Below are 17,999 nucleotides of genomic sequence, written 5' to 3' on the forward strand. Positions count from 1 at the left end.
TGAGCACCGTGGAGGCCAGCGCGGCGTACGTACGCTCTACGCCCTCGACGGGGAGGATGTATGTCCTCCCAGCTTAGCCTAGCGGCTAACGCCATGCGGTGGAACGCCCAATTGCAATCAATCCCATCACAAAGCATGGAAATAGAAGTCATCTGGCCGACAGGCAATGTTTCATGTCGCGTTTTAGCCGTCATAAAAGTGTAAAAAGAAGTTAACCGCTGTGGTGAAAACAATGAAAACGCAAGTGAGTTTGTTTTGTGTGCAATCAAATGTAGTAGAATGAAGTCATGACAATGAAATAAGAATGGATGACATAACGTGAAATATTGCCAGCCTCTGTCGCCAATGCTGGTCACTACTTTCATGGCGCAGCCGGTGGGGGGGGCGTTGAAGGGCTTCCGGTTTGCTGGCCGCAGGATTGGATGATGTGGTCCCGCTGGCTTCATCGAGCCGTGACCTTCAACTCTCACTGGACCGGGTTGGCGACCCAGTGTGAAGCGGGTTCGTTCGAAGAACCAGCAAGTGGGGCGTGTCCGACCGGGAGAAGGCCTCGGGGAAGACCCGGGACACGGTGGAGAGACGACGTCTCTCAACTGGCCGGGGAACATCTCGGGATCTTCCGGGAGGAGCTGGACGAAGTGGCGGGGGAGGGGTCGTTTCTTTTCTGCTCCGTTTTCATTGTGGAGGAAAGTAGTTGTGCTTAGTTGTCATAACAATATCAAAATCAAAGCTGTTTTACTCAGCGTGATGCACTGCTCTTGCTGCCCCTTCATGTGTGCTGCATGCCGAGTTGCTGCTACTGGAACCTAGAATTTCCCATACGCCCACGCCAGTTCTCTCTCATCTAAATATAATCTCAAATATATGCTTAAATGTGATGGAATAATTCAAAGTCTCTAAATACTACATTTATTTCTCCAATAGTGGCCTCCACCCCATCACACAGTGCCTGTCAAAAGTTTGGAGACACTTTGTTATGCTATAGAATGAGAAGCTGTCTCTAAACCTTTGAGTATATATATGTGTGTGTGTGTGTGTGTATGTATATATATATATATATATATATATATATATACATATATATATATATATACATATATATATATATATATATATATATATATATATATGTGTGTACAATAAATCTGCCCGTCTCCCTGAGGTTGAGTGAATGGCCCCCTATTTGGGGGACTATGCAACAGCGTATGTTGTCTGTATTATTAGAATAAGAATAATAAAGATCTGGCAAAGACCTCAGACATGCAAAAAGCGCCGCATTAATCACATTAGTCATGTGACACGAGTGACTTTTTGACCACAAGTGATGGCGGGTGTGAAAGCGCCGCTGCTAAATTAAACACGCGCGCTCATAAATGCGGCGCTCGTTCGGCTAACGTCGGCCACATAGAGCACAACGTCCCCGGCGTCGTGTTAAGCCCCGGAGGCGAGGCGCCACCGCCCGAGTGGGATTTACATCAACTGTGAGAGGAAAAAGGACACTATGAGGGGAAAAAACAAAACAGACGCGCGCTGTCGTTGCTTTGCGCTTCCGTAAATGTACTTCTAGCTGGCCACAACATTAGGTACACCATCTAGTGGGGTCAACTCTCCATCACGTCCGCCTTTCAAAGATGTTCTTCTTATTGATGTGACGGTATGCTATTATGCTCGAACACGCGCGCCACATGGCATCCTCATACTGTGACATCTTGTGCAAATATAGCATCTTTGAAGCCACCTTCTTCCTCCTCTTCCTCCTATTACCCCCCAGCCCCCCTCCCGACATGCCAGGTTGTTTGCATCTAGTCATGAAAGGGAATTTTCTGGTTAGCTAATTCCATATAAGCTCAGCCAGCACGGAGCCATTGTGCCCGGGATGTTCCTCACGGGCACAGGAGGTCTAAATCAGGCTGGAGGAAGATGAGGAGGATGGGAGATGAAGGCAGGCGTGGGGGGGGGATGAAAGGTTAGGATGAAGGGAGGAAGGATGGAGAAATAAAGCACAGAAAAGATGACATACGATGTAGAAGGTATGGAGGGAAGTGTAGTAATGGAGGAGGCATAAAGGTGGTTAGAGGGCAAATAGGAGAGATGGAGGAAGGACACAAGGCTAAGGTAGGGATTGAGGATATGTGGAGGGAGGATGGAAGAGGGCAGGGGGGGCAAAGGAATCAGATGAGGATACAGGAAAAGAGGAGGGATGGAGGAATGAGATGATGGAGGGAAACAGGAGGGATGGAGGAATGAGATGATGGAGGGACGGAGGAATGAGATGATGGAGGGAAACAGGAGGGATGGAGGAATGAGATGAGGATGGAGGGAAACAGGAGGGATGGAGGAATGAGATGATGGAGGGAAACAGGAGGGACGGAGGAATGAGATTAGAGAGGAGTGGAGGCAAGATTGAAGGAGAGATGATAGGAAAGGTAAAGGGAGTCGGGAAGGAGGTGGACGGAGGATGGAGGGAAACGAGAGGAAAGATGAAGCGGTCGTGATATTCGGGACGAGGGTGGATGGATAGAGACTAGGAAGCAGGGGGTGCCATCATGTTGGGATGGAGGGAAGACTGACCTTTCACCTTTGACTGTCATCGTGACTCTACTGTTTAAAAACACAACGTAATCATAAATCTGATCTTATGTAATCATGGAACATGGTGCAGGTTAGCATGCTACTTTAACATTCATTAAAGGGGGATTTAAATATGGATTTACTTTGGGGGATATGACTCACTCTGACACACACACACACACACACACACACACACACACACACACACACACGCTAGTATAGCTAGTAGAGATTTCTTAAAGCCGGCATGCAGAGCTGCTTCTAGCCTGTTAGCATCTACAGCGAGTAGCGCACGCGTGCTAATATGCTAATAATATTTAACGCTCGCCCGGCAACACCTTTGATGTGTCACACTTTGCAGGAAGCGGATTAAACGGCAAATATTACACACCCCGCCGGCCTCTGACAGTGGAGGATTGTGGGTAAAGAAGTGAACATAACACGTTCATTTCTCACATGACTAAATGTCACCTGATCATCACTGAAGGATACCAACTTAGCAGCGCATCACAGTCACTTCAATCAGAGCAGGCAGGCTGCATGACGGAAAATCTCATTTTAGTCCTCTAAATTCAAAGACAGTTTATTCAAAATTTGTTAGCGTTTACTTAGAATTTAGATGCCAAAATCATTCAAAATAAATAACGATTAAGAGAAAAAACAAAAAAAGCTAACAAAAAAATGTAAAAGAGCTTTGTGCTGTTATTTTGTTCAGTACTTATTTTTCATTTATTCTATTTTTTCACTTTTATTTTCATTTGTATTATTTATTTTTATTAATATTTATTCATTATTAATATATTTTTATTTGCATGTTTTTTATGTTGTTATTTAAGAAAAATACATAAGCAAAAATAAATAAAGTAAGACCAACAGCAATATTTGTTTGCTTATTTTTCAAAAATAAAAACACTCATTTTAAATTTTAAAAAATGATTGCATGGAACTGGGGGTGTAACGAGTCATTTTTAACAACGATTCGATTTGTATCATGATTCATGGTTGCCGATACCATCCAGGGACGATATTGGTTTGTTTGGAACGATACGATTCAGAACGATTCAGTTTGAATCGATTCAGTAACTTTTTAGCCAATGACGATTGATGGCAAATGCAGTCCCATTTTATTTGAATAAAGCACAACCAACAGTTGGTTGACGGTCAGCGTTGTGTGAAACCCGTGGCGCCTCAGTAGGTGGTTGGCGAGGTTGCCGCGGTGTTTTACTTGATCTTTACATATCCTACAAACAGCGAGCGACTTATTTAGAACATCTCCCTGTTTGCAAAAGCCAGAGTGTTTCCACACACCGGACCGCAATGGCGGCCTATCTATTTCTCCCTCGCCGGCTCGTCCTCTGCCAGCCGCCGTGCTACGTTTTGTCGTCTGAATGGAGTAACGGCTAACGTCTTTTGGAACATCTCACATGTTCAGTTTGGAGAGCACTCACTTGCCGAAATGGAAGTGAATGAAATAAATGAATTGCAATGCATGAAATATGAGATCATACCAGGGCCGTGCTCTCCTGGACGTGAGCGTTGTTAGCGTTGTAGAGGCTGTGAGCTGGCCTGGCGCGTGCGTACCTCATGTTAGCGAAGAAGGATGGCGGGTCAGGTGGTGCTGATGGTGTATGATAGGCTGCATGATGCTCCTTAATGAGGCGTTGCGGTCGTCCCTGCCGTCAATACGAGCTGATTGGTGATTGTCAAGCCTGTTGAATATCGAGAGGCAGCGTTTTTCCTTTTTGAATGTTCCGTGCTAGCGGCACTCCATTTGACGAGCCTCTGACTCATCCTTCACACATCACGACTCCCCCCAGATTCCTTTCACACTTTCAAACATGCCAGCGTGCAATCGGAATCAGCGTCTGGCTTCTTTTTCTTCTTTGCTGCTTTTTTTCTTTTTCCCCTTCGCTCGCTCTGGAGTGTTCCTCAAAAAGAAAACAAACGACTTCAACCTGGTGATGATGACGGTGACGATGATGGCGATGGCGAGTGTATACTAAAAGACCCGCCTGTGCTTCATTTAAAGCAACACTGCGGGAGAATCGGAGTTGCTTGAAAAGCATCTTGTTGCAGCAAAGGCTTGTAATCATCACATTGTTACTGTGGGCGTGTCCATGGCGACCACACATCACCTTTCTACAGATGGACCAGCCAGGACGCCAGGACGCCGGACGCCTGTCAGCACTAACATTCCTGCTGTGTGTAGGCAAGAACATTCAACTTCAGGTCCCTCAACTCTGCTCTGGACAAAAAAACGCATGGAAAAATGTTGGTCAGAGATTCTCCATATATGACAAGAGCGCTCTGCTGTTTTGAATGACCTCCTGCCAAAATGCTAGTCAAAGATCCTCTATATACCAGGAAAATCTATCTTTGATGAGCGCTTTTGTACAGCAGGTCCTTAAAATATGCCAGAATGCTCCTGTCCTATAGAGGATCTTTGACTGGCATTTTGGCAGAAGGTTGTTAAAAACAGCAGAATGCTTCTGTCATATATAGAGGATCTTTGATGAGTGTTTTTTTTTTTGGCCGTAGGTCCTAAAAAACAGCGGAGATAAAGAGTATAAGATATTTGACATGCGTTTTTGCAGTAAGTCCTTGAACAGCAGAGAGCTCGTGTCATATAGACAATCTTTGACTTGCATTCTTGTGCATTCGGTCGTTGAGATACGTCAGAATGCTCCTGTCATCATCACGTGATGCGAGTTCTGTGGACACTTTCCATGCCTACACGCCGCGTGCCCTCCTGCACCTCGCGGGCATCCCGTGGGGCATCGAGCGGCCCCCGCCGGGTCGACTCGCCAGCCTCCATTAGGCTGCTGCTGTGGCCCCGCCCCCTCAAAACTTGCCGGTGCTCGTGCGGCGTGTAGTTCTCAGCCGGGAATGGGATTAGTCTTATTTTGGCGTTACGAGAGAGCGGGCGACGCGTTGTCGTAGCGTGGCGGTGACTCGCTCGTGGCGGCACGGGTCTAATCCCTCGTCTGAGGAATCAAAGGTCTCCTTCGGAGGATGAGGATGAGGATGATGATGATGATGATGTAGGCGCACTAATCCAAGGAGCTGGTGTGAAAAGGATTTGCCCAACCCCCCCCTCCACTCATCACGCTAAATGACCAGCGGCGTTTTACGTACTGTGCTGCAGTCCAACGCGGCCTCTATGATGTCATCGTTTATTCTGGTCTGCTCAAACTCAAAGACAACAAAAGGCTGCCTCACTGCCACACGCAGCAGAGAAAGGACACGGAGGTCCGGCAGGGACATGTGAGACGATCACGACAACGTCCAACAAATACAACACATACGTCATGTGGTGGGGCACTGCGTCATGTGCCCCTAATGTGAGACGATCACGACAACGTCCAACAAATACAACACATACGTCATGTGGTGGGGCACTGCGTCATGTGCCCCTAATGGCAACACCTCCCTAAACTCTGCAATTCCTGCCTTTTTAGCTCCAAAAATCAAATCCAGCAGTGTGACTTCCGTGTGATTACATCCTGCGGAAGGTCGTTTGCACCTTCATCAGTGGCGTCTCCGTCTTGGGGCCCGATACGTGTTTTCTAGTCAATACAGAGCAGGGACGTGACGGCCAAATGATATATTCCGGCGTTATCGTGTCCATTTTGTTCTGATTTCCCAAGCAAGTCAGCCGCAGTGTAGTGGGCGTGACTCACATGTGCCACTTTTTTTCCATTGGTCGTAATTATTCAGTCACGCAAATCCTGCCTAGCAACAAGCCAGCAGGAAGAAGAAGCCGGTAGCCGGTAGCCTCTCCTCCTCCTCTGCAAGCGTATGGAAGCCGCCCGCCTCGCACGGCCCACGCCGGACTGTCGCCCGCGCGTCAGTGCAGCTGTGAAGGCCGAGGGAGTGAAGTTTTACCAACACACACTTGAGCAGCGCAGCCAAAATTGAAGTTGGGGTAATGCTTAGAATGGCCGAAACACGCAAAATAGCGTAAGTATGCCGTGTTATCATGGACGTACCTGTCATGTTACTACGCAGCAAGGACATGCCACCATCCCATTACGTGCACTACTGAGCTGTCTCTTTTTATCTCTTTTTATATCTTTAAGACGCACAGAAAAGAAAAATACGTGTGTTCGTGTCTCACGTCAGGATTGTGGATGATGGGCAAAATTGCCCCCCCAAAAATGTTTAATTTTGAATAATGAACTCCTTTTTACACTTTACAAGAGGCCGTAGAGTTTGGTGGCAGTTTGACCCTGGAACAGATGAATTGCTTTGTGCTACGTGGTGTACCTAATAAAAGGACCATCATCCAGGGCAAGCAGGTGTGCTGCCGCCTCCAACGTTGATATCAGCGTCAGTCAAAGATGAGCAGGCGAGGTTTTTTTTAAAAAGAGGACTAAAGCAGAGCAAGGAGGCTGCGGGGGCCTTGACACGCGTCTATTTTTAGATTCGGGGAGTAATGTTGTTTCTGCGCTCGTCCGGGAGCCTTTCGTTCCGCCGCCGTGTGCCGCCTTTCACAAACACAGCTGCTGCAGCCCTGATTGGTCCACAGCCTCTCTCTTCCTCCGTGACCTCAGATGTTCTTTTCAATCTACTTCTACATTTTAGTCTTTCTGTGATGGCGATAGCTGATGGACCACACGGGCCTCGCTGTGTCACGTGACCAGAAGGGATGAAGCCCCCCCAACAGCAAGAACCCTGTTGATTTTGGGACGGCAGGTGCAGCGCTTACGAGTACGGTCCGCTTTCTCTTTGGGCAAAAACTGAATCCACATCGAGCCAAGAACCCTTCTGGTTTTTATGAGGGCCACAAGCGGAGGTTTCAAGAATAAAGTCGTACATTTATGGGAAAAAGCCATAAAGTTACGAGAATAAAGTCTTGCATTTCTGAGAAAAACATGAATAATTTTACAAGAACAAAACAAGTCGGAATATTACCTTTGCCCAAGGCCAAGGGTCTCATAAGTCCCCCCTTTTCGTAGCTGTTTGGAGAATAAAGTCATAAATTTGCAAGAATAAAGTCGTAATGTTGCGAGAATAAACAACTTTTTTTCTTGTAAATTTATGACTGTCTTCTCGAAATCTCCGATTTTTTATTTTCATAGAAAACCTGTTTACAACCTTCTAAATACGATTTTAGACATCATCAGAGCCTTCTAAACATGAAATAACACCCCTATCGTCACTCTACGCTCCTACTACCCAATATAGTAAGCAGAAGAGGACAAAAGCCATTTAAGGCAGAAAGAAGACTCGTGCTTGTGTGTGTTGCCGTAAGTGTGTTCCCGTGTTGCACAGGAAGTGACGTCGGGGGTTCAGAGTTGAGTCTTAGCTCAGCGTGGGTTACGTCCGCAACAGTAGCCCGTGTTCGAGATTATTATTGTGAGATCAATCCAACCTGCAATAAAAGCCTGTTGTTCTCCAGTCAGGTCTGGTGCTTGTGTGTCTCACTGAACATTACAGTCACGTTACTGACACCTAGTGGCCAGTGTAGAATACTACACATCATCAACAAATCATTGCCTTTGACTGTGTCTGCTGAAGGCCTTATAGTTGAGTACATTTGGCCATTTTTATGCTTGGAAATGCTTAATTTAGGCAAAAAAAAAACCTAACATTTGGGACTAATAACAGGCCGTATTCAACCGTATTGAAATTGTTTTTTGTTTTTTTAAATAACGGGATAGCGAGAACCCGGTTGATTTTGAATGACGTCCGACCCAACTGTGGATGGAGTCTGAAACGGACTCTACCATTTGCATTCTAAGATGGGTGGCAAAGCCAAAATGGTTTCAAACAAAAAGTTGTAATAAACTGATAAAAGCCTGCAGCTTTGTCCAGATCGTCACCCAAAATGGAGCCACTGTTTCACTACCAGTGATGATTATCTTTGTAACGGCAGAATTGGGTGTGCCTAATGTTGGGGCCACACCCCGAAGGAGACCCAAAGCAGGCCACATCTGGTCTGGACCAGAAGAGGACCTCCACATCAGATGGAGCACCCGAGCGGAGGCTCTCGCGGGCCGCCTGCTGGTGCACCGGATTGGGCGGAGGGAGGAAGGCTCACACGATTGGAGGAGTGGAGCGCCAAACTTGTTGACTCATAACCGAGCTGCTCGTCAGCATCCTCCTCCTCCTCACCACCATCATCATCATCACCATCATCCTGCTGGACCACTGAGCTGCCGCTCCACGCGCCACATCCAGGACTACTTCCATCGTGCACGTTGTGAACATTCCCTCAACCAATCCGGGAGCTTCGGGTGTTGCTGGCGCTGCTGTTGCTGGTTTTGACACGGAAGGTGTGAAAAGCCGTCACCCTCTCTCGAGTCCGCAACTTCTAGACCAGGAAGGACCCCCGCCAGCCCCCGACAAGAAGTGATGGCGTTCATGGTGAAGCACATGGTGGGGGGCCAGCTGAAGAACCTGACCGGCGGCCTGACGGAGGAGAAGCCCGAGGCGGAGAAGTCCGAAGCGGCGGCGCAGGGGATGACCCAGGAGGAGTTCGAGCAGTACCAGCAACAGTTAGAGGAGGAGAAGTAAGTCGTCGTCGGGTGCTCTGCTTGTTTTGTGTCGCGGACGCTTAAATGCTTCCGGGTCTTGTGCGTAAAAATGCGCACAAAAGACGAACGCTCGCCGCTTTTACGCACGGTCTCGGCGCAAAAGAGGACACCTTTTTTATTAGAAGTGGGCGACACTACACATTTTGGAATGATCCGGTACCAAGTAAATACAGGGCCAGTATCGCCGATACAGAATTTTAACGAGTTTGTGATTTTTGCCTGTAATTAGTTTACCGTAATTATTAAAACAATAAAACACCGCAAACAAAGACACGTTTATTTATAAGATAAACAATGAATCAATATTCCATGCAAGAACATCAGACAACGTAACGATATCAACAAAATGATACACTCATCCCATGTTGTAGTCCAGACAATTGGAGCAAAATAAGTCAACAAAAGCACAAAAAATACTTTGCTTTTTGCCCCCGTGTAAACGTATATAATAATGCATAAATATATACAATATATTTCAACAACACAACTAAAAAACATTTGCAAAAATAAAGCAGGGAAGAAGGGAACTCAAAAATATCCACCTCATCACGATACCTAGACAAGCCTGGTATCGATAGTATCGATATTTGGATGATTGGGCCCAGCTCTGTACTTTAAATGCTACATTCACATGCGCCCCTGCTTTGGCATGCGTCCGATACTGAAACTAAAGCGCCTCCTGCCAGTGGACGACAAAGAACAGCGTGAAAGTGGCACATGTGTACGCTTGGGTGGTGGCACTGTGGCGCTGGGGCCAAGCAGGGCATCCGCAAGGTCATGTGATTGCTGATGCTTTCAATGCTGTTCCATCGCATGCATTGCATGTCTCATCAAGCGGAGGTGACGGTAACGAGAGTTACACGCAGCCGCCGCAACACTGGATCATTGGTTAGCAGTTAGCATGCGCAGCAAAGGTCACGGGCTGGATCCCGGGCTAAGACCTTGGTGTGCCGATGTTGCGTATTGTCCCGACGTGCAATCCTCTGTTGACGGCAACACACGCTGTGTGTTAGCTTTGACAAACACTGCTAACTGTCGTCACTGTTAACAAAGAACACCTGTTATCTCGGTTGAAGAGTGAAATACATACGGTAGGTTAGGCTAGCAGAACGCTTCTGTGTTTGGAAAAATACATGTAGGTTAGCTTTGCAGAATACTACATTGTTTTTCATGTTTACAAAAAACATATGTCGGCGTGGACTGTGACTGGAATATTTAGCTTAGGTCAGCGGAAGACTAAACCATCTTTGATGTTGACGAAAAAAACACGTATGTTAGCTTGGTCAAAGACTGGGTTAGGTTAGCCAAAGAAGATGAACCTGTCTTTGATGTTTACAAAAAAACACGTATGTTAGCTTGGTCAAAGACTAAAATATGTCGGTTAGGTTAGCGGAAAATGTGTAGGTTCGGCTGGCGGAAGACTAAACTATCTTTGATGCTTACGAAAAACATGCTTGTAGGTTAGGTTAGCGGGAGACTAAATTGTCTTTGATGTTGACAAAAACACTTCATCTTGGTTGAAGGCTGAAATGTGCAGGTAAGGTTAGTGTAAGGCTAAACCGTTTCTGACGTGACGAAAAACACGTATATGGGTTCTGTTAGCAAAAGATTGTTTTGGATGTTGATGAGGAAGACGTACGTTGGCTTGGAGGAAAAGTAAAATAAGTTGGCTAGGTTGACGGTGGACAAAACTGTCTTCCATGTTGACAGAGACTGAACTAAATTGTTGCTAGTGTTGACGAAAAAGACGGAAGTTCAATGGCGACCGAACTGTCCGTACAGACGTTAGGTTTGTTGATGACTGAACTGAAACATACCGTCGGTCTGGAAGTTCCATGTACGGTAGTTTTATTGACTACTCAAAATTGCCTACGATGTTTGCAAAACACTTATTTTAGGTTCGTCAAAGGTTGTAAATTGTCTTCAGTGTTGACAAAAACACGTACGTCAAGTTGAAGAGTGTAAATAAATTGTCTAACGTTTATTAAAACACGTAAAGTATCTCAAAGACTCTAAACTGCCTCCAAAGTTTGCGTGAACGCGTACTTTTGATTTTTTTTGCAGGTGGTAAATGGTGTTGTGTTTACGTACAAGTAGCAGAGAACACGTCTTATACTCCACCTCGCTTCCGATGTTTCAGAAAAGATGTTTGTTTTTACTGTGGTTGATGTTTATGAAAACAAACACTAAATGGTCTCTGTAATGTTTACGAAAACAGGTACGTTACAACTGTCTTCAGTGTTTGCCGAAGGTTTCCAACAACGCGTACTTTAGCTTTGTTGGCGCAGATGTGTGCTAAATCGAGTATGATTGGTTTGTCGAGCGCTAAATTGTGTTCTATGCGTACGAAAACATGTAGGCTAAGTTCTTCTTTAGAATTTTTACGAAAACAGGTAAGTTAGGATTATTGACAATTCAATGGTCTTTAGTGTTTGTGAAAATTTGACAAAAAAATGCGTAGGACTAAAGTCATCTTTGATGTTTATTAAAAACATAGGCTAGGCACCTTGAGGCTAAATCGTCTGTTTATGAAAAGCGGTGTTAGGATTATCGCGATTGACTGTCGAAGACTCACGATCGGTGTAGATGTTTGCAAAAATGCACCTGCTGGGTTTGTTGAGGACTAAATTGTCTTTGATGTTATTTTCGATTATTGACAAGCCTCAATTGCGTGAACAAAAAGATGTACTTTAGCCCTGTTGAAGACCTCGAAGGATAGCTTTGTTGAGGACTAAATCTTCTCGAGTGTTTACGAAAACAGCCATGCTAGCATTATGGATTACTCAACTTTCTGCAATGTTTGCGAAAATGCGTACATGAGGTTTGGTGAAGGCTCTAAAATGGTCTCAGGTGTTCACAAAAACGGTAATTAGAAACTTTAATATTATCGTCAGTGTTTTGACAAACACCGACGTTGCCTTCAGTGGCGTAGGCGAGGATATGTAAGGTTCATAGCATGTCACGTCATGTGACCTTGGAGTGAATTATTAGCGAGTGAGCGGAGAGACGGCAGCTTGAGTGGTGACGTGAAGACTTTTCATCATCCTGAGAGGCCAGGCTGGTCTCACGTCCTTGACGGACCCCCCCCCACGCCGTTTGGCGTTTGTCCTGACACGACAGCAAAAAGCACCTCGCGCTGACACATTGGGAGCGTCGCACTCACATGATCACATGATCACATGATCTTTGTGGTCGAGCGTTCCGCCGCCCCGTGCGTGGCTCCTCGTCTGCATGTTCTATATTTATTCCTGGATTGGACGTTTACTCGCGCTGCTGTGGCCTCGCCGCACACGCCACATCTGTCAGACGTTATGTCAGCTTGTTGACTCGCCATGGCGCGCACGCACACGCACACGCACACGCACAGCAAATTAAGCAATCTTCTGAGACACAATTGTGAGCTAAATGGGGCATTGGAATGTCTCACCGAGCCCTTCAGTGGGAAGCGGCGCCCTCTGGTGGACGTGTTGTGTCATAGAACAAGATTGTTCAACGCACACGCTTCAAAACATCACAAATGAAAGTTGACGTGCGTATTAATTGGATTATGTTTATTTGTTAATTGTTATCATTTAGGTTGTACTTTGCTGTGCTGTGCTCATGTTGCTCAACAAGGCTGTCACAGGCATTGTTATTTTGTATTATTCTTCAATAATTACAATATTTAAATAAGCTACTTTTATTGGTTTTGTGCATTTTTATTATTGTCATTATTATTCCCAAGACTACATTTTTTTATTGAATTAATAAATATTTTAATAAACATCATTTATTGTTTTTACATTTTTATGAATAATTGTAATATTGTATAATTATAATATATAATAAATTATAGTAACGTAAAAAACACATATTATATAATTATAATATTGACATATAATATTCTATTTATTATTATTGATACTATTTTTGCTAACTAAAATAAGTAATTGACTAACATAGTTCTACTGCAATACTTTGAATATCCAGGATTCACACGTTGTGTTGTTGTTCCAGACAAGAACGGGAGGCCAGTTTCGCCCAGAAGAAGGCCGAGAGAGCCACAGTGAGGAGTCATTTTCGGGAAAAGTACAGACTACCAAAGGTATAAACGCATTTAATAATCTATATTTTGAAATGTAGTTTCTCATAAAATGTGGGAAATGCTCACAAATGAACTGCAAAAAATAAGTTGCAGGATATGAACAAAAAATTCTACTTTTTCCTCATTTTTACTGTTTGTTCTGTTGTAGGTTTTACTGTTTGTATTTTTTAGAATAAGTCCAAAATAAAAAGCATGCCGGCCGCAGGTCATAACTGTCTTTCGATTGTCAAACTGATTTGTGAACATCACAGCATCATGAACGTGGTGAAGCTAGCGGTACGGTTGCTGGCCCGTGTTGAAATCTCACGTGCTGCTACAAACACGCAGAGTTGGAACGCCGTCCAAACAAAAGTGTGTCCTGTGTTCAGCACGCAGGTTATTTCATGGTGTGTGTGCGTGGACCTGTTATTTAGAACGAGATGGACGAGACCCAGATCCAGCAGGCGGGCGACGACGTGGTCCTGCCCACCGAGCTGGCCAAGATGATCGCCGAGGACGGCCAGGAGGAGGCGCACAAGCAGTCGGTGCTGGGCCAGCTGTCCAACCTGCAGAACGTGGACATGGACCAGCTGAAGGACAAGGCCCAGGCCACGCTGGAGGACCTCAAAAAGCAGACGGAGAACTGCATCCTCATGTGATGTCGTGATGACGCGTGACGGCCTCTGGAAGGGCGGAGCTTCTTCTGGAAAGGAGGAAGTAGTTTGCTTGTCTCGTTTCTTTGTTGCTCATATTTGTCAAGCTCATTTTACACACGAAATAACTGGTCCGTAACTATTTTTGCTGTTTCTGACGACCTAAAAGTACAACAAAAATGGTTCAACCGCATCGACCAAAAGATCGGGATTTACCGTCCCGAAGCTTTTGTGTGCTTGAAGACGATGGCTTCATTTTACGTTACGTTTTAGCTAGCTTTTAAAAATGTCTTTTTGGGGGGAAAAATTCCCATAGAAATGACAAAACACTTGACTAAAACAACAGAAAAGGCTGTAAAGCAGATGCCAGACCACTAGTTGGCGACGAAACAGTACGTACGTATTTGCGAAACAACTGCTTTCCCTTGCAGATCTTATCTGAAACGCTGAAAAGACAAAAGCCACGACATTTTTGTTGCGGCCGTTGGACGTCCTCGTGTTGTCGCACACTTAGCACGCTAGCACATATCCTGTTTTTTTTTTTTGCGTTAATTGAAAAAGTGTCCTGAAAGGCACTCTTCCTCGTCTTAGAGAAGCTCCGCCTTTTCCAAAACTGCAAACCGTGCTTGCAACGATCGCTAACATCAGCCGCGATTTTTTTTGAGAAGTTGAATTTACGAAATAAGAGGGGTTAAAAAAAACAAAAAAACACAAAGACAAAAGCTCATTTCACGCAAGCAATAAAGACGGCTTTTTTTCCCGCGTCGTCGTTCGGCGTCTGCTTGAACGGCGTTGACGCAGAATCGGCGGACAAAGTTGTCCACCCGTTGGGAGGTAGTATCGAGTAACAGAGGCCTCCTGTGTGAAAGGGTGTTTCGCAATGCCGGGACAACGCCCGCTCTGTTGTGTTGAGAGTAACCGTCTTTGGTACCTCCCAACGGATGCTAAAGCTGCTTCGCGGGATGCTGTGTGAAAGGCACGAGGTGACATCTTGCGCCTCTCTGCTGGGCCATCTCTGTGTGAAAGTGGCAACTTTTTTCTCGTTTTTAATCGTTTCTTGTCAAATAACTTGTTGCGTTAGGAACTTTACCAGGCGCAATGCAATACATGAAGGGATTTTTTGGACATTTAAGAGCGTCTTTCAGCGTTAGACCATCTTTGCTGCTCTTTCACTTCAACTCATACACTACAGATATGTGTACAGTTTGTGTTTCCCTCACACAACCAACCTACACCGCAGTGAGGGCGTCTGTCTTAATCAAATACCGTAAATGCTCCAATTAAACACACATCATCAACGCAACCAGGGAGTTTGGCATTAATTGTAGCCTTTACGGTATTCATCTGAAAATAAAAAGCTGCTGTCACGCTTTAGAGGCCAAAGCCTTTGGTGTAAAATACGCGAGTCCGATGTTTGTGTCCGTTTTTGTGGCGATATTTCTGTTGTTTCGTCTGCACAGTCGGGGGGAGGGGGCGGGGCTGCCACCTCTAACCCCTTCCGCCGTCAAACGCCGTCCCAGTGGTGCCGTTTTCGTATCGATGGACTTGCTGTCGTTCAGCCCGTGTTGACGTGTCGAGTGATGTCTCGGTGAACCTTGTCCGGAGGGTTGCCAGGTTTAGCTTTCGCGTAGAACTTTGTACGTGTTGTTATTTATAGTCGCATTGGAGGAGCGCCGCGTGGACAAATGTATTGGGACGATTTGTGACGTGCTTTTGTCCGTCAAACGCAAAGCCGAGGGAGAACGCGTGGTTCTTGTCACGTGATAGAAGAAAAGGTAGCAATAAGTCATTTTTTTAACATCGCTACTACACAATATCTACCGTAATACTATACTAATGATAATAACAATAAATGGGGAAGTGAAGCCATAAGCTGTGTGTGTGTGTGTGTGTGTGTGCGTACTAATGGTTACCAAGACAACCAGTGTACAAATGTAACAATTATCGTGTCGTCATCCCGTGCAGGTCATATATTCAGGAAGTGGCTGCTTTTGTTTTGGCCATCAAATACTCTCAATGTCTGTCATTCCGTCTCTTAATATGTCAGTGTTGTTTTGGGGGGAGGCGTAACTGCAATAAACATTTTTAAGATAATATCGGCCTTATGTGTGATCTTTTAGTTGTTTGTTAGCTATTGAAGTAAGTTATGGGACGGTGTAAGGAAGCTCCAAATGAGTTCCTTCCATCCAGCTAATTAGCGTGGACCTGCACTCCTAATAATGGACAGCAGGGGGCGACAAGCGTGGTTACCGTTGGTAGCGAAAGGTAGGACTCTTACCTTGTGTTTTTATTTTTATATGATATAGTTATTTGTATGTTTTTTATATAATGTTGGTACTTTTTTAATGCTTATGCTTATAATGTTGGTACTTTTCTACTCCAACGACTGAGACTGTTTAAAGTTAAATCAATAAAGAAATAGAATAATCTTAATTAAATACATAAATTATCTGTAAATGAATGATTGAATTATGTTTTAAAGTGAAATCAATTACAAATCTAATGATAATATTCATATTTTTAAAGTTAAATAAATATAAATTCTGTAATAAATATGTAGAAATTGAAATGATCAGAAAAGTAATTATTGAGGACTGTAAATTATTTACATTTTAGAGGTAAGTTAAGATTCATTTAAGAAGTAATAGAAAATAAATCATTACATTATTAAGGACTGGAAATGAATTATTGATATTTTTACAACTAAAATGAAAACATCAGAGATGGATGGATGGATGATAGATAGATAGATAGATAGATAGATAGATAGATAGATAGATAGATAGATAGATCGATAGATAGATAGATAGATAGATAGATAGATAGATAGATAGATAGATAGATAGATAGATAGATAGATAGATAGATAGATCGATAGATAGATAGATAGATACATAGATAGATAGATAGATAGATAGATAGATAGATAGATAGATAGATAGATAGATAGATAGATAGATAGATAGATAGATAGATAGATAGATAGATCGATAGATAGATAGATAGATAGATAGATAGATAGATAGATAGATAGATCGATAGATCGATCGATACTTGATAGATAGATAGATAGATAGATAGATAGATCGATAGATCGATCGATACTTGATAGATAGATAGATAGATAGATAGATAGATAGATAGATAGATAGATAGATAGATAGATAGATATGTAGATCGATAGATAGATAGATAGATAGATAGATAGATAGATAGATAGATAGATAGATAGATAGATAGATAGATCGATACTTGATAGATAGAAAATAATAAAATAATAAAATATACAGTAGATTATTCTGGACTGTAAATTAATTATTTTTAAAAAAAAAAATTATGACCTAAAAACATTTTAATTGATGCCCCACAGATTGTTTAAAATTGCAAAAATAATATTTTTGTGCGTGTGCCGTGACATCATTCATTTTCTGTCCCTGATCTTGCTGGTAATCTTGAAGAAAAAAAATCCAAGATTTTACAAACGTGTGTTTGGACAGAGAAAAACAAAGAAAATGAGAATAAAAGACTTCATGATGTCGGCGTTGTAATAGTTGCATTTACTTCTTCTAGCCACCAGAGGGCAGACTTGAAGTGTATTTGGGCACTGCTGTGGTGTGTTGTGATGCTGTTTATTCTCCCTTTGGCGTGACGTCATCATTCCCTCGTGTTTGAGGGTAAGTTCTGCGTGTTCCTTCATAATAAAGGAACAATGAGTTGATGTTAGCACGTGAGTTCATGTAACATTCTTAGTCCACGAGTGTTTCTCTGTCTCTTTGCACTCCTGAAGCGGCATCCAATTTGGTTTTCTGCAACCATGCCAAGGCCTCCCAGGGGGGCAGACACACGTAAAAATGTTGTGTGTTTTTTTTTAAATCAAGGGCATTAGCATGTGAATGGCAGTAAAGGCTGAGCTATTGCTAGTTTTCAAGTGCAGCGTGAAAGGGGCTAGCTGTAAATTATATTGCTGCAGAAGGCCCTCTCCTTTGGTAGCTGCAGTGCGTGAACAATCCTCCTCGTGGGGACACTGCAGGCCAGTGTGGCACAATGGCGGTGAAACGGGCCAGAAAATACGATTCTACCAAGCTGAGGAATGTGTGACAGGAGTGTGTGTGTGTGTGTGTGTGTGTGTGGGGGGGGGGGGGGGGGGGGGGGGGGGGGGGGGAATGACAATTA

The 17,999-nt window shown here is 44.1% G+C and overlaps 1 protein-coding gene across 1 annotated transcript; it reads left to right on the plus strand.

Annotated features, from left to right (window-relative positions):
- Positions 1-8,556: 8,556 nt before the first annotated feature.
- On the plus strand, positions 8,557-15,920 carry cplx3b (complexin 3b). Its single transcript, XM_054769798.1, has 3 exons — positions 8,557-9,086; positions 13,107-13,194; positions 13,608-15,920. Exons 1-3 carry the CDS (start codon positions 8,929-8,931, stop codon positions 13,830-13,832), a joined length of 471 nt encoding a protein of 156 aa, XP_054625773.1. The 5' UTR covers positions 8,557-8,928; the 3' UTR covers positions 13,833-15,920.
- The last annotated feature ends 2,079 nt before the right edge of the window (positions 15,921-17,999 follow it).

Source organism: Dunckerocampus dactyliophorus, chromosome 3 (assembly GCF_027744805.1).
Source record: "Dunckerocampus dactyliophorus isolate RoL2022-P2 chromosome 3, RoL_Ddac_1.1, whole genome shotgun sequence".
Lineage (NCBI taxonomy): Eukaryota > Metazoa > Chordata > Actinopteri > Syngnathiformes > Syngnathidae > Dunckerocampus > Dunckerocampus dactyliophorus.

Bases quoted from the DNA above. Each gene is read 5' to 3' on its own strand.
- cplx3b (XM_054769798.1), top strand. From the start codon at position 8,929: ATGGCGTTCATGGTGAAGCACATGGTGGGGGGCCAGCTGAAGAACCTG. The intron at 9,087-13,106 runs GTAAGTCGTCGT...TTGTTGTTCCAG, and splicing joins CAACAGTTAGAGGAGGAGAA to ACAAGAACGGGAGGCCAGTT. The intron at 13,195-13,607 runs GTATAAACGCAT...CCTGTTATTTAG, and splicing joins AAAAGTACAGACTACCAAAG to AACGAGATGGACGAGACCCA.